The sequence below is a fragment of the Podarcis melisellensis genome, assembly GCF_964234715.1.
Source record: "Podarcis melisellensis genome assembly, chromosome: 1".
NCBI classification, from domain to species: domain Eukaryota; kingdom Metazoa; phylum Chordata; class Lepidosauria; order Squamata; family Lacertidae; genus Podarcis; species Podarcis melisellensis.
Window position 1 is genome coordinate 127355554 of NC_138528.1, and position 21260 is coordinate 127376813.

Below are 21260 nucleotides of genomic sequence, written 5' to 3' on the forward strand. Positions count from 1 at the left end.
CGTATGTAACCTGAGGTACCACTGTACATGTTCTCCCCCCTTTTTAAAAAAATGCCTTTTGAAAACAACTTCGCAAGGAGATATACAATGAAATACAGATTGTGATAGAGACCCAGCACCGATGGCAGTACTCTCTGGACCTATATTTTAACATGTTTCAAAGAACCTAAAGAAAAATCTCCCACACTAAAAGGCTCGGGTCACGGAAATAATTTTCATAAATACCTGATACCCATTTGTGGGGTTCTGCATCTCCTTATTGTAGTCCGGCTTTTATATTAATACCTAGGTGATGATGATGATACACATCATTCCATAAATCACTTTGAATTCACATGAAGCCCAGGTTGAAAGCGGGTCATTTGGGTCGTCGCATCTGCTGAGAAGCACGCCAGATGATGGCATGCAGAGTGTGCCAAATGGATGTTGTGTTAATGGTGACTAATGATGGTCATTGTTGAAAGTTACAAAGATAATACCTGTGTCCGCGGTTGCTAATGAATTATAGCCATTATGAAGACACTACTGACAATGTTTCAACAGCAATCAGAATTATCTAGTTCCACTCCTTCCCCCCTCCCTCCCTTTCATTTTCCCTAAAAGCAGATTATTTGGTAGAGATGAAAGAAGAGCTCCTATGATATACATATCTTCCATTGTGTGCTCATGAATATTAGCGGAAGTTGGCCCTGGTTATGAATAGCCTCAAAAAAAAATGTTTTCTTGAGCTTGCATATCTTATGAAAAGTGTATTGCTGCAGGTTTTTAGAGTAACAACAAAATATTTCTCATTCCAGTCGATTTCCCAGCTTTAGAGGATGACATTTCAATCAACGGGGAAGACTTTGGAGAAGTCTCTGAAGATGGTGAGTATGAGATATTGTGGGTTGCATAACGCTTCAGGTTACAAACGCTTCAGGTTACAGACTCCACTAATCCAGAAATAGTACCTCGGGTTAAGAACTTTGCTTCAGGATGAGAACAGAAATTGTGTGGCGGCAGCAGGAGGCCCCATTAGCTGAAGTGGTGCTTCAGGTTAAGAACAGTTTCAGGTTAAGAACGGACCTCCAGAACGAATTAAGTTCTTAACCAGAGGTACCACTGTATTTTAAAAGCAATGTACCTTATGCAGCTCCAGGAAAAGTACAGTGGTACCTTGGTTCTCAAACTTAATCCGTTCTGGAAGTCTGTTCCAAAACCAAAGTGTTCCAAAACCAAGGCGCGCTTTCACATAGAAAGTAATGCAAAACAGATTAATCTGTTCCAGACTTTTAAAAGCAACCCCTAAAACTTCGATTTAACGTGAATTTTACTATTTAACGAGACCATTGATCCATAAAATGAAAGCAATAATCAATGTACTGTACTATTAAATAAATAAGACAGTACTGTAGATGATTAAAAAAAAAAAATTCTTACCTGCACTGATGATCCATTTCCACAGTCACACAATCAATCAATCAGTAGCCGAACTGGGTTCCACACAGTCACAAAAACAAATTAACCAAAAAAGCCTCAAAAACCAAAACACAAAATAAATAGCAAAAACAAAAGCGCCAAACCTAGTCCATTCCAGAAATCCATTTGACTTCTGAAATGTTCAAAAACCAAGGCGCAGCTTCCGATTGGTGCAGGTGCCCCGGAAAACCTTTGAAAACTGAAACACTTACTTCTGGGTTTTCGGCATTTGAGAACCAAGGCATTTGAGAACCAAGGTACCACTGTATCTCAGAGATACAGTGGAAACTCAAGTTCTGGGTTAAATACGTTTTATCAAAGATGCTCAGCCACAAGTTGGAACCAATGAATACTAATCATGATGGCTACATAGTATGGATGTCCAACATGCCTCTGGACACCAGATACTGGAGAACAATAGCAAGAGAAGGATCTTTCACTCAGGCCCTGCTTCTGGGATTCCCAAAGGTATCTGTTTGCTCAGTGGAATGAATAGGTAGGCTTTGGAATGAATTTGTTGGCAAAAAAACACCCCACTCTTTAAGCTGAATAATCAACAGGTTTCAACCCCACCCTAATGTCCATCAGCTGTTACCATAGGTGCCATCAGGGAACGGGCAGTTGGGCGGAAATAGCCTTGCAGACCAACGTTTCTGAGTGCCATTAAAAGTGTTGGTGCCTCGGCCCAGAATACCAGAATACCCCCATCGTTCAGCCCAGACTCTGAGGTCCAGCTCTGAGGGCCTTCTGGGAGTTCCCTCACTGCGAGATGTGAGCTTACAGGGTAACAGACAGAGGGCCTTCTCGGTGGTGGCACCCACCCTGTGGAAAGCCCTCCCATCAGATGTCAAGGAAATAAACAACTACAGTGGTACTTTGGTTTAAGAACAGTTTAGTTTATGAACAACTTGGATTAAGAACGCTGCAAACCCGGAAGTAGGTGTTTTGGTGTGTGAACTTTGCCTTGGAAGCAGAACATGTTCCGCTTCCTGTTGAGTGTGTTCCATTTGTAAATTGAGTCCCCCGCTGCTATGGGAAAACACACCTTGGTTTAAGAACGCTTTCGTTTAAGAATGGGCTTCAGGAACAGATTAAGTTCGTAAACCAAGGCACCACTGTTTCTGATTTTTAGAAGACATCTGAAGGCTGCTCTGTTTAGAGAAGTTTTTAATGTTTTGTCGTGTTTTTAATATTCTGTTGGAAACCCAGCCAGATGGGTGGGATATAAATAATATTATTATTATTATTATTATTATTATTATTATTATTATTATTATTATTATTATTATTATTATTATTATTATTATTCTCAGATGGGCCCACAGGCCAGAGATCCCCTGCCCTTCTTTAAAAGTATGAACAGTACATGTGGAGTATATGAAAATAATGTCAGAAGGCATTTCAGTCTGGAAGTAATTCCCAGGACGGCTGGGAGGGTGAGACTTGTGGGCTTGAGCAAAGGTCATTTAAATTAAAGGTCACACCGTTAAAGAGGATTGAGATGTAGTGAAAATCTTCAAATGTTACGAGGCTTCATTTCACGTTTAGAAATATTTGAGCCTTTCTTTCCTTTTTTCTTTTGCTTCCTGTACCCAGTTCACCATTTTTCATTATGTGGAGTGGCCAGTTGTTTAAATGGAGAGTCAGGTCACACTCGACGTATTTATTTACTTAGCAGATTAATACCCTGCTTTCTGATGGAAGTTCCCAGAGCGGATCACAGCATTTATAAAATGCAGTTGATACATTACAAACATACACTTGAAACACAAAGCAAAGCAAAACCAGCCACGGAGGAGGAGGAGCCTGGTGTTGGCTTCACCTGCCTCTCTCGAAATACCTTCCAACAGAGCCAACTAGTGATGGATGGCTATTGGAATTTCCCACTGGATAGTCAATCACGGTCTGTGCAGCTTTAGATAGGAACCTAAACTAGTTGGCTGGGAAAAGCCTCTCCTCTCCTCCTTCCCAGCCAGTCACCCAATCAGGAGACACCACGGGGGCATGGTCTAGCCGTTCAAATGCGGCCGCGCCAGCTCTCCCCTGCCATTGCCCTGCCGATTTCTGCGAGTCACCCACCCATCACTCCCTTTAGTACATAGTTTCTCGCTTGACCTTGCTATGGACCCATGGCTGGTCGCCCTGGTTGCCCAGGGGGCCTGGTAGGAGTTTTTTCCAATTGGCAAATTGGCACTGGCCTCTTGGTTTTTTCCGCCTACCTCGTAGCAATCGTCACAACTTTTTTGGTATCTGGTGGTTAGGCATTGGAATGTGTTGTTGGTGTATGGAAGGGCAAGGTGTGGCCATCGCCTACCCCATCACTTATGGGTATTCCATTAAAGGAATCCGGTGCTTGTGGATCCTGTCCGATGCCCTGTGTGGCGGGGGGCCATGGCACGACCCTCGGTGACATCAGGGGGGAGCTTATAGTTGTATTGGCATCAACAGGCTCCCCCTTTGTTGTTGTTGTTTAGTCGTTTAGTCGTGTCCGACTCTTCGTGACCCCATGGACCAAAGAACGCCAGGCACTTCTGTCTTCCACTGCCTCCCGCACTTTGGTCAAACTCATGCTGGTAGCTTCGAGAACACCATCCAACCATCTCGTCCTCTATCGTCCCCTTCTCCTTGTGCCCTCCATCTTTCCCAACGTCAGGGACTTTTCCAGGGGGTCTTCTCTTCTCATGAGGTGGCCAAAGTATTGGAGCCTCAGCTTCAGGATCTGTCCTTCCAGTGAGCACTCAGGGCTGATTTCCTTCAGAATGGATGCGTTTGATCTTCTTGCAGTCCATGGGACTCTCAAGAGTTTCCTCCAGCACCATAATTCAAAAGCATCAATTCTTCGGCGATCAGCCTTCTTTATGGTCCAGCTTTCACTTCCATACATCACTACTGGGAAAACCATAGCTTTTACTATACGGACCTTTGTTGGCAAGGTGATGTCTCTACCAGTAGGCTCCCCCTACTGGTGGTTAACCCCTCGTTAGACTCGCCCCTCATCCTGAGTGGGTAGAGTCAAATTGCTCTTGTCCAATGCCTAAGCCAATACCATCTCACATGCTGTAATCAATAAAGTTGTGGCCTTTTTCTACCCATTAACCTTATATGCCATGTCCACGTGTGTTTTTTTTATTTATTCCCAAGCGGGGGACGGGTCCTCGAATCACAAAACAATCTGATTTGGTCTGACCACCCATATCACTGCTCTAAGGACCACTGGAACATACCAAATTTTGATAACTACTGCCCCGGTTGGCCGAAGCATGTTTTGACTTCGTAAATCTGTACATCACAGGAACATAGCAAGCTGTTGCATACCAAGTCATCGCATTGGTCCACCTAGCAAACTGTTGTTGACACTGGCAACAGTTATTCAGGATCCCAGGCAAAGACTTTTCCAGCCCTGCAGAGACACAGATCTACACCTCTTTCCTGAGAAATAGACTGTGCTGCAAATACTGGGGTACTTATCTGTTAATGGCTGGGACTATATACTGAAGTAGTTGCATATGACAACCTAGCCCTCAGAGAATCCCAACAGTCATAGAATCATAGAGTTGGAAGAGACCACAAGGGCCATCGAGTCCAACCCCCTGCCAAGCAGGAAACACCATCAGAGCACTCCTGACATATGGTTGTCAAGCCTCTGCTTAAAGACCTCCAAAAAAGGAGACTCCACCACACTCCTTGGCAGCAAATTCCACTGTCGAACAGCTCTTACTGTCAGGAAGTTCTTCCTAATGTTTAGGTGGAATCTTCTTTCTTGTAGTTTGGATCCATTGCTCCGTGTCCACTTCTCTGGAGCAGCAGAAAACAACCTTTCTCCCTCCTCTATGTGACATCCTTTTATATATTTGAACATGGCTATCATATCACCCCTTAACTTCCTCTTCTCCAGGCTAAACATGCCCAGCTCCCTTAGCCGTTCCTCATAAGGCATCGTTTCCAGGCCTTTGACCATTTTGGTTGTCAAGAACAAGCATAGGCAAACTCCGGCCCTCCTAGATGTTTGGGACTACAATTCTCATCACCCCTAGCTAACAGGACCAGTGGTCAGGAATGATGGGAATTGTAGTCCCAAACATTTGGAGGGCTGGAGTTTGCCTATGCCTGGTCAAGAAGAAGAGAAACTTCAGAAAGGAAGGTTTTTTTCACAGGTGGAGAAACTTCCTCCATCCTGTTGGATAATGGCAGGTGCAGTTATCGAGATTCCAGGACAACATGGAGTATAGATCGTTACAAGGGACACGGGTGACGCTGTGGTCTAAACCCCTGAGCCTCTTGGGCCTGCCATCCAGAAGGTCAGCAGTTCAAATCCCTGCGACGGAGTGAGCTCCCGTTGCTCTGTTCCAGCTCCTGCCAACCTAGCAGTTCGAAAGCATGCCAGTGCAAGTAGATAAATAGGTACCACTGCGGTGGGAAAGTAAACAGTGTTTCCGTGCGCTCTGGTTCCCGTCACGGTGTCAGAAGCAGTTTAGTCCTGCTGGCCACATGACCTGAAAAGCTGCCTATGGACAAACACCGGCTCCCTCGGCCTGAAAGCGAGATGAGCGCCACAACCCTATAGTCGCCTTTGACTGGACTTAACCATCCAGGGGTCCTTTACCTTTTACCTTTCTAGATAGTTAATATTGAGGGTGCATTCTCCTCAGGGCCTTAATACATTGGAGTGCAGTAAACAAACTGGCTGCCACTGTGTGAGAAAGTTACTTCAAAAACCATGACTTGAACTCACAAGCTCTTCTGAATTCTCCCCCTCCAGTTGTTATTTCTGTGAGCACGTCAGAATTAACATCCTTCAGATGTGATACATCAAGAGGAACAGAAATCAGCTGGAGCATAAAGTAGGGACAAATTAGGCATAGAAATTTGGCAACCAACAGCTACAGTTTTGATTCGTTGTGGGGGGGAATGCTATCTTGCACTCTTTTCATCGCACTGAGCCAGAACTGCGCAGGAATTCTTTAAGAAAAGCAGAGAGGAAAACATGGGATGGGGAAATCGCAAAGAGAGATGATTTGGAGGTGTGGGTGACGCTGCCCCTACCAGAGCCATACCTCCACAAAGAGTACAAATTGGAAGCAAGAGTTGGGGCAGGGAGATATATATATATTTCCCACACAGAGATGGTGGTTCTCACTACACGAGCCCATCGCCTAAAGTGATCATGTGAGGAGTACAGCTGGGCGATATCTGGTTTTCAACATCGTGATATATATCACCAGCTGATATATCATGATGTCTGAAATAAGGATGGAACTAGGTAGAGGCACTGGTTGGCTTCACGGTTTTCCTCACATTGTGGTTTTCCACACAGCACACACACACACACACATATCATGATTCACAATACAGTGGTACCTCAGGTTACATACGCTTCAGGTTACATACGCTTCAGGTTACAGACTCTGCTAACCCAGAAATCGTGCTTCATGTAAAGAACTTTGTTGAGAACAGAAATCGTGCTCCAGTGGCGCGGTGGCAGCAGGAGGTCCCATTAGCTAAAGTGGTGCTTCAGGTTAAGAACAGTTTCAGGTTAAGAACGGACCCCCGGAACGAATTAATTACTTAACCCGAGGTATCACTGTATGTTGCCAGGTCAAAAATTATGAAACCGATATCACGAGATGGACTTCATTCTTTATATTTTTTTTTAAAGAATATATATTTATTTTTTCCTCCTTAAACAATATTTTTGACGATACAATAACAAACTTTCTGCTCTGCCGAGCTTATGACTTCCCTTCAGCAGGTTTTCCGCTTTCAAGTCCTGTCACGCAATTTAGCTCTTTAACTTCCATTGTCCGCATTGTAGGATTTATTTCAATCCTTCTAGGGTCTTCAAATTTTTGGAATTATTATTCAAATATACAATAAATTTACTCCAATCCCTTTGAAATTTTTGATCGCCCTGATCTCGAACCCTGCAGGTCAATCTGGCCAGTTCTGCAAAGTCCATCATGGACTTCAAACCGGTTTGGGACAAGATATCGCCCAGCCCTCGTGAGGACCACCTTGCCCGTGAGCTAGCATATAGGGCACAAAGATATCTCCTTTTCTTTTTCTTTTTTAAACTTTTTATTCAAAATTAAAACAAAACATATTATCCAGAAACATATCATCCTTATTTCCTGCCCCATTTTCCTCCCTCCCCCCACAGAACCCACCCACCCCCACCCCGCGACTTCCCTCAGTTCCAGTCTTTGATTTCTCTAAAAATGCTGTTTTCTGCATGTTACACAGTTGTATAGATCCTCAAACTATTTAGCTGATTATAATCAATAAAAAGTTTGTGAATGTTTATTCAAAACAAGCAAAGGAGTCCAGTTCGCTTTGTAAAGGGTTCCCATTCATCTTTAAAGTCACAGTTATCTTTGTCCCGTAGCTTGTATGTCAGTTTTGCCAGTTCTGCATGGTCCATCAGTTTTTCTTGCCATGATTCTTTAGTTGGGGTTTCTTCAGTCTTCCATCCTTGTGCTATTAAAACTCTCATGGCCGTTGTTGCATACATGACAATGTTTTTCAGCTTTTTGGGCAGATCTTTCCCTACAATCCCTAACAAAAATGCTTCAGGTTTTTTAACAAATGTTAAATGGAACATTTTCTTCAATTCATTGTATGTCATTTCCCAAATTTTTTAAAATTACATTACAATCCCACCAGATATGATAAAATGTCCCTTCCTTTTCCTTACACTTCCAACATGTTTTTGAACTAGTTTTGTACATTTTCCCTAACTGCACTGGTTGGAGTTATCAAAGAATAAAGGAAGAGAACTGCTTTTCTAATCGCCTGTTTCAATTACGTTTCAGACTACTTAGGCCCGGAGAAGAACAACAACACGCTGTTTTCAACAAACTCTCCGCTCACCCCAAAAATGGGAAAAGAGAAGAGCTGGCTGTACACACTGGACCCCATTCTGGTCACCATCATAGCCATGAGTTCCCTCGGTGTGCTCCTGGGGGCAATTTGCGCGGGTCTACTCCTGTACTGCACATGTTCCTACGCCGGCCTCTCCTCTCGGAGCTCCACCACATTGGAGAACTACAACTTTGAGCTTTATGACGGCATCAAGCACAAGGTCAAAATGAACCACCAAAAGTGCTGCTCTGAGGCATGACTGATTGCACCAGAATCACATTTGACATTTCATTCCAGCAAAAGTGGCTGGTGAAGATTACTTTTTATATGGGAGCTGAATGCCATAATCTTATACGAAGCCAGAGCTGGTATACGCAAGTGGGGAGGAGTCACGGACAGCCCTGCCGTTTCACAAAAGGAGGAGGAAACGAGGACGGTGTAAACTTTCTTTTTTCCAGGGGGAAGGATGACCGTCGGAGAGAACTCTACGGCTTATTGTTCTCACGATAAGAACCAGGTTGGGGCGGGCAAAGGAGCTGCCATGCTTATCGTTGTTATGTCTTATTCAAGTGAATCAAATCCAGAAGAGTCCAAACGTTTGGTTAGCATTTAGGAAGTGAGAAACAGAATGTTGAACGTTATTTCCCACTTCTTTTCCCTAGTTGAGAAAACTCCAGAGAGTTTCTCTCCACTCTCCCCACCCCCCACCCCTGGTTCCTTTTTCGGTGGCCAAGCTAATCTTTAAAAATTACACACAACCACACATGCGAGCCTATCTCTCCCCCCCCCCCGCCACCCCAATTCAGCTTATCGCCATTCAGAAAGGCTCCTTGATTTTAAGGGATTTCTTCTTTCCTGTCGGTAAGACGAGCCCAGCAAGCTGCAGTTTATAGACACACCACCCCACTCCCCCCCCCCCAAAAAGAAAGTATGTTGTTGCCTTTACCTTTTTCTGATCAGGAATTAGGCTTGCGGGTCAATGGGAGCAGCGGTGCTTTCTTCCCAGATTACAAAGCAAAAGAGAAAGGCAGCCTGAGGTGCGAAATTCGACAGAGGCGCCTCCTCAAGTGAGGCTGAAGAGCCTTAAAAGTGATTTGCGAATAAGAGCCATTTATTAAATCCAGATCATGGATTGAAACAGCAGAGGCCTTCATCATAAGGGCTGTCTTTTACTTTTCTTTCTGTCCTTCCCCCCCCCCACACCTGCACTTCCCTTTATAATCCCATTCCTTTTATTATAAGAAAATCGCAGCAAACAAAAGACACAATTATAAGATGCCCGGGAACTCAGGAGATGGCTTTTTATATGCTTTGAGAGGAGGACAGGCTGCTATATATATTTTTGTTAATGCTGTGACTACTCTCGTGGGGGAGGGGGAGGAGTGGAGTTTAAGGGAGGAGGGAGGAACAGAGCGACCCAGCCCCGATGGAGAGTGGTTGCAGATACCTCCTTCCTCTTAACAGGCATCATTTAAGTTTCTTCATTTGCTAGGACTAAGGGCTTCATTCTGCAAAGATGTCTGGCCACTTGTCAGCGATAAAGGTAGTCCAACAACATCCTGACAGCGACAGATTCCCCCCACCTCTGAGTGGCGCTGTTTTGAGCACATGCACAGCTGGCACAGCCCTGGTGCTTTATGCCCAGCCGAGGCATCACTTCTTTGCAGAGTTAGGCCTTTGGGTGGGAAGCAACTATTACGATCCTTTGCAGGGTATCGAGTCTCGTCTGATATTCCAGTGCGGTTGTCGGGGAAACAGAAAAAAAGGTCTGGACCAGTCCGCTGCCACCTTCCTATCCCTTCGGAACAGTGCAACTTGCTCCCTAGTGATTTGCAAGGCAAATTGTTTGTTTTCGAAGGGTTTTGTGTTCGTACGTGTGTGTATCTTTTTTTTAATCAAGTGCCTTAGAAAAATATTTTTCCCTTTACTTAGAGGTGTGTGCTGTATCAAAATACAAGGGAGGCGTTCGCCCTTTCCCCTGTTCCTCTTCCTTTTCATCCTCACGATCATCATCTTCATCATCATCATCGTGGTCCTTGGATCTCTACTGGGTAGAGTTTTGTCCTCTCAATTGGTCCAATATATTTCTAATGCTGTCACGCCCGAGGTGTGTCACAGACCAGTAAAAGAGAAGTTTACAAATGCTAAGTTTTGATCCCCAATGCCTTTTGTTTCAGCTCTTGTTTCAGCCATCTTCAAGTGACTTTTTTAGGAGAAATCCAAGTGGCTGCTATGTAGGAAGGATCTCCAGACTCAGCGGGTGGTGATCTACAGCAGAAATTTCAGAAATCTGCTGTGGGGTGACACCCAACAGTAAACACGCATGCCGGGATAACGTTGCTGGGATGCTGGCACAATAGCATGTTTTGTGACGTGCCGGCACAGCTGTTGAGATGCAGTCTCCTAGGCACATAATGTCAGCAAGCATTGGGGCCCAGTTCCCATGTTTCACTTCTTTGGTGTGCAGCCTGTCATGTGCACACCAGATAGTGAACAGAATTTGCTTGCTGCGTAACATATGAAATGGTTCTCAGAGCAGCTTTGGCATGTACGCTTATCTTGCAGAATGAACAGAGCTTTTGGCACGTGTGATGCTTCTTTACTTCAGTATACAAGTGGATGAGCAAAGCACTTACCTTATTTTTCGCTCTATAAGACGTACCTAGTTTTTGGAGGAGGAAAACAAGAAAAAAAATATTCTGAATCCCAGAAGCCAGAGCAGCAAGAGGAATCGCTGCGCAGCAAAAGCAGCGATCCCTCTTGCTGTTCTGGCTTCTGGGATAGCTGTGCAGCCTGCATTTGCTCCATAACACACACACACACACACACACACACACACACATTTCCCCTTACTTTTTAGGAGGGAAAAAGTGAGTCTTATAGAGCAAAAAAATACGGTATTTTCTGGGACGTGCCAATGCCACAATCCAGAACCGAGTTTTTTCCTTGAACTCAAATGTTCCCAGTGCATTTAATTCTGTGGCAGACCCTGGGCCTTAAAACTGTGCTTTTTCATACCGTGCCCTAGGGAACCGCCGGGATTCCCTAGAAACTTTGCAGGAGTTATTATTATACATCAGTAACACCAGCAGACACCCGAAAAACAACTTGGTCTACTGCTGCAAATCTTTCCTAAACTGCACCACAACATTGGGAAGCCTTGGGTTTTGTCCTAGAGCACATGCACGCAGTTCAAGCAAGGTAACCAACGCGAAGCCAGCATCTCTTGCGAATTGTGTGTGTGCTTTAAAAAACAGGCCTCGAGATTCAGTGCAGGAGTTCTGTGGCTGATGCTCACGGGGTATCTATCTCGGCAGAAGCTGATGTGGAAGTTTCCCTGGTGGTAGAAAGTTTGAAAAACACTGCCTTTCCAGCAGTTTGGATGCAGCACCATAAAAAACTCCATTTTCATAGAGGATTCCTGTGTCTTTCCGGCATATTCCACATACAAACTTCCCTCCTCTTCCCCCCTAATTTCAAGAGAAACGCAGAGAGTAATGTACAGGGTCATTTTGCAGACCAGATTGCTGCTACTGTCATTAAAGAAAGGGGCCTGAGCCGGCCAAAGGTAGCAGCTTTATTTCGGTCCCATTGATTTCAATGGGAGAGATAAGCACGTGCTAAACTCTGGCAGGATTGCGCCCCTCAATTTTTATTTCTCTTATATTTGTATGAAGGAGGACAGGCTGTATCCGTGAAGGTCACCTGACAGGAGTTAATAGATATATTAAAAGGTAGAGTCGCTGTCTATAGTAGACATGCAGAGAGTGAGAGTTCGTGTATACATATATTTCAACGCATATGTGTTTGCGCGTGCTTGTGAGTTCTCTGTATGCGTTATGTATGTGCGTGGTTACGTGGGACTACTTGTACCTTTAAATCGGCGGCCAGAGGACGTTACTGACCTTGGCATGAATGCAGCGGGGAGTTTTGGCGCAAACCGCGTAGAAACAAAACCAGCTCCCTCTTGGAAAGTCCCGTACTTTGGTATTCCATGTTGGTTGCTATAGGGGCTTGGCTGGGTGCACTCATTGAGCAGAATCAGGCCAAAATGCTGCATAGCTGATACCTCACTTACCTCTCTGCTGGGTGCTTTAGCGTTCTAATGCAGAAAACTTGACTGATTGTATTTTTAACAGGGCAAGGAAGGAAAAACGGTGCATACATTCATGTCAAATACATCTTCACCTGCAAAAAAAAGGAAAAGTGTTATATTTGCTGATCCACGTTCTTGGGCAATTCCCCCCCTTTCCAAAGTGCACAGAGGAGAGAAAAAAAGTAGTAGTCCAATCCTGCGTTACCAATGCCTTTGTTGAAATAGAGGTTACTCCCCACCCCCTCGAAGGCCTCTTTGTTGTGGTTGACAGGAGGGAAGGCTTTAGCGTAGCCGATCCTTGCTTTTGCAGGGAGGTGTTGACAAGGGAGCATGGGGATGAAGAAACGAAAAAAAGAGAACCAACCCCATTGGGGGAAAAAGTGGTATGCAGGGAAAACAGAATTTCTCACATTTTACCAGCTCAAGGTAGTTCGACCATTTACTGGCTGAGCCAGGTCATGTGGACTTTGAAGCTTTTACTGTGATTCTTCAGTGTATAAGGAAAGACAAACTCAAACTGTGTTTCTATTATTTGTATAAAAGCCTTTTAAAAGTACTATTTAATAAACATTACAGTAGAGATCTCTCTATCTCTCTCTCTCTCTCGTGTGTGTGTGTGTGTGTGTGTGTGTGTGTGTGTTCAGTTCATTTCTTTTGCGGCTTGTCGCCTGGGTCCAGCAAGGGAGATCTGCTTGCTAGAGTTGACTTCCATGTCTGCCATTGATGTGGATGGACCAGTTGAGCACACAGCTGTTCAGCAGCCAGGTGTGTCTTTCGTTTGGCTGCTCAGAAAAATCACAGGAAGGCTGTTCCATGCATGCAACCACCCACCCATTTTCTTAGAGGACCAGCACCCTCCAGGTTAGGCATTCTGCCCAAGAATGTCTTTCAGAGGTTCACGCAGATACACAGAGAGTGAAAACTCCACACATACCGTGTTTTTCGCTCTATAAGACGCACCAGACCACAAGACGCACCTAGTTTTTGGAGGAGGAAAACAAGAAAAAAAATATTCTGAATCCCAGAAGCCAGAACAGCAAGAGGGATCGCTGCGCAGTGAAAGCAGCCTGCATTCGCACCGTAAGACGCACACACATTTCCCCTTACTTTTTAGGAGGGAAAAAGTGAGTCTTATAGAGCAAAAAAATACGGTGATTCACACCCCTGGCTTTAATTAAACCACATACACAAAATGGTCACACTAGACCCAACACCAATATGATTCCTGCCTTCAAACCCATTCTTGGGCACGACAGCCCAGGCTTTCCAGGTTAATAATCCCTGATGGTGCTTACTAGAACGCCGTACTCTTCCAAATTATTTGCAGTAAGGAAGTCAAAACTGGGCCCTTCCCTTTAATCTCACTGCATTTAAAAAAAACAAAATTCCACAATGCTGCGTACGGGGGTGAGTTGCGAGCATTGAAATAAGGCTCAGAAGCGAACTTGTAATCCTCACATTTACTCCCCGCACCACGATGTCCTTGCAGCAAAATATTTGACATTTCTAATGTATTAATAATGCCTGCTGGCACCCAGCTATCTGCTATTTACAGAGAATATTTCCCTCTTATCTTTCTTTTCTCTACAAATGTTTACACAGGCCGGTGGGAAATGGTGCCAGATTTAGGCATGGCAGAGGTTTCAAACTGGAAGAGGTACAGGCATCAACGGCTGGGAAGCAACATGAGCCATCTGGATCCCGGGGCCATTCTAGCTCCTGTTGTATTTAGATGTGACACTTGGCTTTCCATCCTTGTTTCTTCCGTTCAGGCATATCACTTGCTGGAACCAGATCAAACCTTGCAGAATGTTTGTATCTCTGCGGAAGAAGGTTCATCTGATCTCTGCAGGAATGTGTGTTTGACCGGGCGTTTGAATTCGGTATACCTTCGTGTGGGACTGAGTTCTCATTCCCCCGATGCCTGTAATCTGGATGCTGAAGGGTTGACCAGAACTATGCAGCCTGTTTCTGTTGCCAAATCTTAGTCCTGAACCATCCACTCTTTAATCTGAGCAAAGACTCGGGCTCTGTTCCCATTCCAGATACCATGGGTTAGCACCGAGATACACGGAGTCAAAGGTTCTCTTGTGCAGGCCACTTGCTTTGTATTTTGGGGGGGCAGAAAAACTTCTATAAGACATGGTACTGGGCGACTACATACAGTGCGTTGACTGAGAAGCTGACTAGCAATCATGTTTGTGGCTGAGTGATGTCGCTTGTCTTATTTACGAGGCTCTGTGGGTTAAACCACAGAGCCTAGGACTTGCTGATCAGAAGGTCGGAGGTCCGAATCCCCGCAATGGGGTGAGCTCCTGTTGCTTGGTCCCTGCTCCTGCACGAAAGCACGGCAAAGTGCAAGTAGATAAATAGGTACCACTCTGGTGGGAAGGTAAACGGCGTATCCGTGCGCTACTCTGGTTCGCCAGAAGCGGCTTAGTCCTGCTGGCCACATGACCCGGAAGCTGTACGCTGGCTCCCTCGGCCAATAAAGCGAGATGAGCGCCGCAACCCCAGAGTCGGTCATGACTGGACCTAATGGTTAGGGGTCCCTTTACCTTTACCTTTTTTTGCCTTTTAGCATCTAAGACTACAGAATGACACCACAAAGTCACCACAATCATCTCGCCCACTATCCAGAAAAAGCTTCCCAGTTGGAGCACAAATGCTTTTCAGGCAGATTCTGCACCCAGTAATTCTCTTTTTAGAAGTTACCGTATTTTTCCGTATATAACAATTTGGAGTTGGGAGACTCCAAATTAAGAAAATGGGGATAATTGCCCATAGTTGTGGAGCTTTTTGGGGGGTGGCCCAGAGTTGCTGAGCTTTTTTGGGGGGGATTGCAAAAAATCGCTCACCCAACTGATGCTGCCACTTGCACACGTCGCAAAAGCCACCTATCGTCTATCCCTTTGCCGGCAGAATCCGCAAATCGCCTGCCCAATTGCCGCAGCGACAGCCAATCAACACCAGCCCTTGCCACAGCCACCAATAGCATGCCCAATAGCCGCTGACAATCTCTGGCTCGCAGCAGCAACCACTCCCAAGTCCCTACTATGAACTATCCGTGTAGAAGATGACCCACAATTTAAAACATAACTTTCTAATTAAAAAAAACCCCTCATCTTATAAATGGAAAAGTACGGTAAGTGCTCACACAGGGTTAGACTCACTTAAGCCCACTGGTCTCCATGGCCTTCAGACTGCAATCCTTATCTCTCTTTAACTGGGGGGAAATCCCAATCGAATTCCGTATAACTTGCTTCTGAGCAACCATGGAGAAGATAAGCTCAAACTGTAAGGGTGGCTAACTGCTGGACTGCAGCCCAAAATGCAGGAGCCTTGAATGTACAATCTCTGAGGTTGTGATGCTGAATGGGGTCATCTTGACCCAGCTTGAAAGCGACCTTTTGGAATGCTCTCCTCAGTCTCGGGGTCAAATATTTCCCGGTTTTGCTTTGGCTCATCGTTTGCTCACTGCTAATTAAGCACCCACTGCATAGAGGTCTTGCTGGTGAGTAGTTTTGAGCCCACCAGATGCAATGATTTGATTAGATCAGCAGTGAACACAGCCTTAAAATTCAGTGAAGAAAAGCATGTCCCCTTTCAGCATCAAAATACTGTTTTAGCTCCCGTCGCTTTCGCCGGGATGCAAAGTCAAACAGATCGGACTTAATGGGTAGAGAATTGACTTGTACCATCAGGGAGCAAGTCTCAAGCAAAACAAAACCCCAACACCTTGTTAACTAGCTGCATACAAAAAGAACAGGAATCGGAGCCTTATTAGACAAGGCACCACTGATGAGAACAAAACTAAGAGATTCCTCCTGCTCTGACTGTCTAACAAACAAAATTGGCATGTGTTTTATTCCCATATGGTATTAAAAGTACCATGCAGAATGCAGGAATTCAACTGCTACTGCACACATGCGTATACACACAAACACCCCTAAGTGGGAACTGGACTCTGGTCTCCTGCATCCCAGCACAGCTCTAGCAATCCTGGTGAAACAGGAAATTTGCACATTTTGCTACATAAGGTGGGAAAGCAAAGGGCAGTGGCCTCACTCAGCCCAGTCGAGGTGCCTTAAGATCCCAGCTCTTCTCCCAAGGAGCTAAAATATAGCGGTATTAAATTAAACAATGAGCAAGTCCCACCATTTCATGACACCCCAAATCTGCTGCCTGAGGCGGCCATCTTGCACTGCCTAACGGTAAAGGCAAAGGACCCCTGGACGGTTAAGTCCAGTCAAAGGCGACTGTGGGGTTGCGTCGCTCATCTCGCTTTCAGGCTGAGGAAGCCGGCGTTTGTCCACAGACAGCTTTCCGGGTCATGTGGCCAGCAGGACTAAACTGCTTCTGTCACAACGGGGCACAGTGATGGAAACCAGAGCACACGGAAACGCTTTTTACCTTCCCGCCGCAGCGGTACCTATTTATCTACTTGCACTGGCGTGCTTTCGAACTGCTAGGCTGGCAGGAGCAGGGACTGAGCAACGGGAGCTCACTCTGTCACAGGGATTCGAACCGCAGACCTTCTGATCGGCAAGCCCAAGAGGCTCAGTGCTTTAGACCACAGCGCCACCTACGTATGGCCGGCCCTCTTACCAAAACATATCACTTGGAACAAAGGCATAGTTCACACGTATTGCTTCAGCTCTCTGCAGTCGGCTGGCAGCAAAATGTGTGGAAAGCACTGGATATGAAAATCTGGCAGGCATTCAGAACTGGAGATAGTGGAGGGGGGAGCAGCATCACAGCTGGAGGCTTCACCTCCTACTGATGTGCTCATTTGAACATCTGAAGAGAACCCTGTGCATACTGATGTATTTTCAGAGGCAGGAGGTCTACCCACCCACATCCGTTCTGAATACTGGAAACACGGAAGGGATAACTCAGTCAGTAGAGCCTAAGACTCTTAATCTCAGGGGCGTGGTTTCTTGCCCCACCTTGGGAGGTTCCTGCACATAGCTGTCAAGCGTCCCTTATTTGGCGGGACAGTCCCTTATCCCAGCGCCATGTCCCGCTGCTGTCCCTTATTGATGATGCCCCTTAAATTTCCAGGGTTTCAAAGGAAACAGCTCCTCTCCCTCCCTCCCTGCCGGCCAGGGAGGAGGGAGGCTCCAACTGTGTTGCTTGGCTGCGGTGCTCACCCAATAAGGAGTCTAAGAACGACTGGGGGTGGAGCTTGCATGCCTTGTGCCGATCAAATTGGCCGCGTTGCCTGGGGACTCGCCTTTGCTCAGTGCTTCCCAGCGAAGAGGTGACGGTGGTTTTCCTTGCTGCATCCCCTTTGCCGGGTTGCTGCGCTGTGGGAACCACCGCTTGAGGCTTCGTTTGGCTGCTGGTTGACTAAAATCCCTTATTTTGGCTGCTGATCCCTTATTTTCGAGGCTGCTGGTTCCTTATTTTCAAATTGGTAAGTTGACAGCTATGTTCCTGCATCGCAGCAGGTTGGGCCAGGTGACCCCCTTGGTCCCTTCCAACTCTACACCTCTATGAAATTCTTAAATCTATCTGGTGTGCAAAGCACTCACATGTGCAAATCATCACGGAACATTGTGCTCGTCAGGTGTGAACCAGCTTCAAGCGCGATCTTCTCCGCGCCTCGTTCTCATTTTAAGCTAGGGTTTTTTCCATTCTCTTTCGACAAGATCTGTTTCCATATGTTGCATCTCATGGCACTGCAAACGTAGGGGAATGATCTCTATATTGTGGCCTGTTGCACCCATTTATTGTATGGGTGCAACCAGTGCTTTTTTTCTGGGGGGACGCATACCCCTAAACATTTTGTGAATCTAACGGGAGAAGAAACTAAAAATTTTAGTTTCTTCTCTAGCACAGTGAATCGTCAGTTCTGTTGCTACCCCCGAAGGTGGCCTCATTTCCAGTCACAGTGTTTCCTGACAAAAAAAAATTCCTTCCAGTAGCACCTTAAAGACCAACTAAGTTAGTTCTTGGTATGAGTGTTTCCTGAGTCTCAGACAGAAGCGAGCGTTTAATGTGTGAAGTACATTAAACAGTCATTGGTCCATTTCGTTGTTACCACTTCCGATGGCGACTTCCTTTCCCTTCCCGGTATTTCCTGAGTCTCAGATGGAAGCGAGCGTTTAATGTGTGAAGGAATGTGGATGTGTGGTATTTTCCCCAATTTGAACTATAAGATGGTGGTTTTCTTGAGTCAAAATGAGAGTACCTCAATCATTTGGGGGGGGGACCGCAGGGTGCAAACCAGGAATTAAGAAAGAGACAACCCAAGTTGTGCTTTTTAGAATAGACACACACACACACACACACGCATGCCCACAATGATGATAAAGCACGGTCTATCCCAGCCCTGTCCATATCAAATCTTCCTTCCTGTCCTCAACATGGCTGCTGAGCCTGGGAAGGCCTGGAACAGAGTTTGCGATTTCAGCCAAGCTGCTAATGTCAAGCGCTTCATTTCGCGGATGGCAAATATTAGTTTTCCCCTTGCATTAGCATTTCCCTAGATTATTCCTCAAAGGATCGATTGCCCCAGGGGGGCAAGTTCAGGTAGAGCCGGCCAACTACAGGCAGATGGAGAGATCAAGAGTTATCCCTTAAAAGGGCTCCCTTCCCTTTTCTGCTTCTTCAAATATCACTTGTGTGTGCAGAGGCTGATCAGCCTGCTCTGGTGTCAAAATCAAACACATGTCCTGCATCGGAGGCAGCCAACCTTTGTTCTGTCAGATTCTGCACAACCAGCTGGTGCCAGCCTCATGATTCCTGCTACTTTTTGCTCTCTCCGTCAAATTCCTGCCTCTGCCCTGCAGGTAGTGGAAACCTGGTTTTAAAAAAAGATATAAATAGACACGCCTGTTCTAGCTATAATATTATCTGTGCTGCAGAAGAACCTGCCTTTTTGCCCCAATATAATCTGGGCTTGCATTGCAACTCGAACATAGGCACTCCCCCCCTGCCCTGCCTCCCACCCTACATTCCCATGCTTGCATTCACACAAGACCAAATCTCTTCGTTTCCCAATGAATTAAGTGCCCGTTTTAGGAAAACAGTGTCGTGCAGATTGTAGTGGGGATGGACAAATCTGGCCATGCTGGTTTCTCACTTTTCCAAATTCAGTGCACCACACCTCCACATAACTTGATAATATATGTGCATGTTTGTGTGCATATGTGTGTACACACGAAACACACACTTATAGCACAGTCCTATGCACGTACACCCCAAAATAAGTCCCACTGATAGTTCAATTTAGGATTGCAGCTTTACGATACACAAGATTGTAAACACCAGCTGCATCGTTCTGCCCGGACACTGAGGTCCAGCGCCCAGGGCCTTCTGGCAGTTCCCTCACTACAAGAAGCCAAGTTATAGGGAACCAGGCATAGGGCCTTCTCGGTAGTGGCACCTGCCCTGTGAAACGCCCTCCCACCAGATGTCAAAGAGAACAACAACTACCAAACCTTTAGAAGACATCTAAAGGCAGCCCTGTTTAGGGAAGCTTTTAATGTTTAATAGGTTATTGTATTTTAGTGTTTTGTTGGAAGCCGCCCAGAGTGGCTGGGGGGACCCAGCCAGATGGGCGGGGTATAAATAATAAATTATTATTATATTATTATCCTGCTTTGTACGATGCTGCTTAAAAAAACAGAACTTCCCATTCTGAGGTCCTCCCAGCAGCAAAAGAGAAAAACAACAGCCCATCACCCAGTGAAGCCTTAAATATACACCCTCCAGATCATGTTGCCTTCTCCTGCCTCTTGTGAGATCCTATCTCTTTAGGAATAAAGCAATCTGTAGTGCTTTCTCGGAGTCTCCTAAAATATGCAGCATGACATAAAAGCCATCCATCTCGGCCACCATGTTGCCTGCTTCCCAATTTTTATCATTTCTCAGAGACGTGAGAAGAAAGCGCCATGAAGTCTGGGCTGGATTCAGTGGCTCGGATCCACAGCCTTGTTTGCACCATCGCCCTGTCCTTCCTTCCATGCCTGCTCCCCCCGCCCCCCGCCTTTCTTCATCAGCAGGGAATAAATCCTGAACCAGTTACTTGCGGTTATTTTAATCATCTTACTTGCTTGGCTTATGACAAGACGCACGTAAACAAGAGATTTCCGCCTCCCCATCTTCTCCCTCCCTCCTGCCTCTCGCTCGCTGTGCTCCGCCACCCCTCGACTCCAGCTCCAGCTTTAATCACATCTATTTTGTGCAAATTACAACGTGGGTTTCTGAAGATTGCCGTGACAGGCGGATGTGGCAGAGAGGAAGATGCACGTTAACTTGGGGACATCTGGGAAAGCGAGAGCCAGGGGTGTCCAGAGGAAGAAGAGTCGCCACGGAAAGTGGGGCAGTGCTGTTTCTGCACCCACCCCATTCTCCTCCTCTGGCGATGTGTGTGGCAAAGAGAGAGGTTCCTTAAGCAAGGAGGGCCAGCTGGCAGTTTAGATGAATATGACAGTCAAAATGCGACCCTGGCAGCTCTCCCCCTCACCTAGGCCCGGGGAACTGATGTGCTGATTGATACCTGCGGGGAAGGCTGTCATCAGGCCGGCCACAGAAAAGAGAGATAAGTGACTCAATCAATGTCAGGCCTGTCCTCCTGCAACAGCCTGTAAATCACTTTGGCTCCAGATTCCCCTCCACTATACGGGAGAGCTAAAAAGCAGGTAATAGAAAAACAAGAGGCGAAGCAGCTGCGTTGGCTGGCTCTGTTTAAAGTCTAATAGATCGGGATACGGCTCAGGTGGTGCGCCGAGCAGAGCGGCCCGCACTTCACGGAGCCTAAAAGCTTTTTCATTTAGCTCGAGGAGGCGGAACGGGCCTTTCCCTGGCGTCGCTTTTTTTATTTTCTTGGGGAGGGGGT

At 46.0% G+C, this 21260-nt stretch overlaps 1 protein-coding gene and 1 long non-coding RNA gene across 3 annotated transcripts in view; one reads left to right on the forward strand and one right to left on the reverse strand.

The window, feature by feature from the left end:
- The window catches only part of NRP2 (neuropilin 2), a 252609-nt gene extending 243369 nt beyond the window's left edge, over positions 1 to 9240 (forward strand). The window contains exons 16-17 of one of the 2 annotated variants that reach the window (XM_081913720.1): positions 798 to 866; positions 8268 to 9240. In XM_081913720.1, the coding sequence (XP_081769846.1) occupies positions 798 to 866; positions 8268 to 8575 (377 nt within the window). In that variant the 3' untranslated portion in view covers positions 8576 to 9240. The remainder of the gene's footprint in view (positions 1 to 797; positions 867 to 8267) is intronic. The other variant, XM_081913721.1, reaches the window with a different exon arrangement.
- On the reverse strand, positions 9172 to 13552 carry LOC309363394. Its single transcript, XR_014165320.1, has 2 exons — positions 13347 to 13552; positions 9172 to 10952 (listed from the first exon to the last, which is right to left on the reverse strand). It is a non-coding gene; the product is annotated as an uncharacterized lncRNA (long non-coding RNA).
- Between the last annotated feature and the right edge of the window lie 7708 nt (positions 13553 to 21260).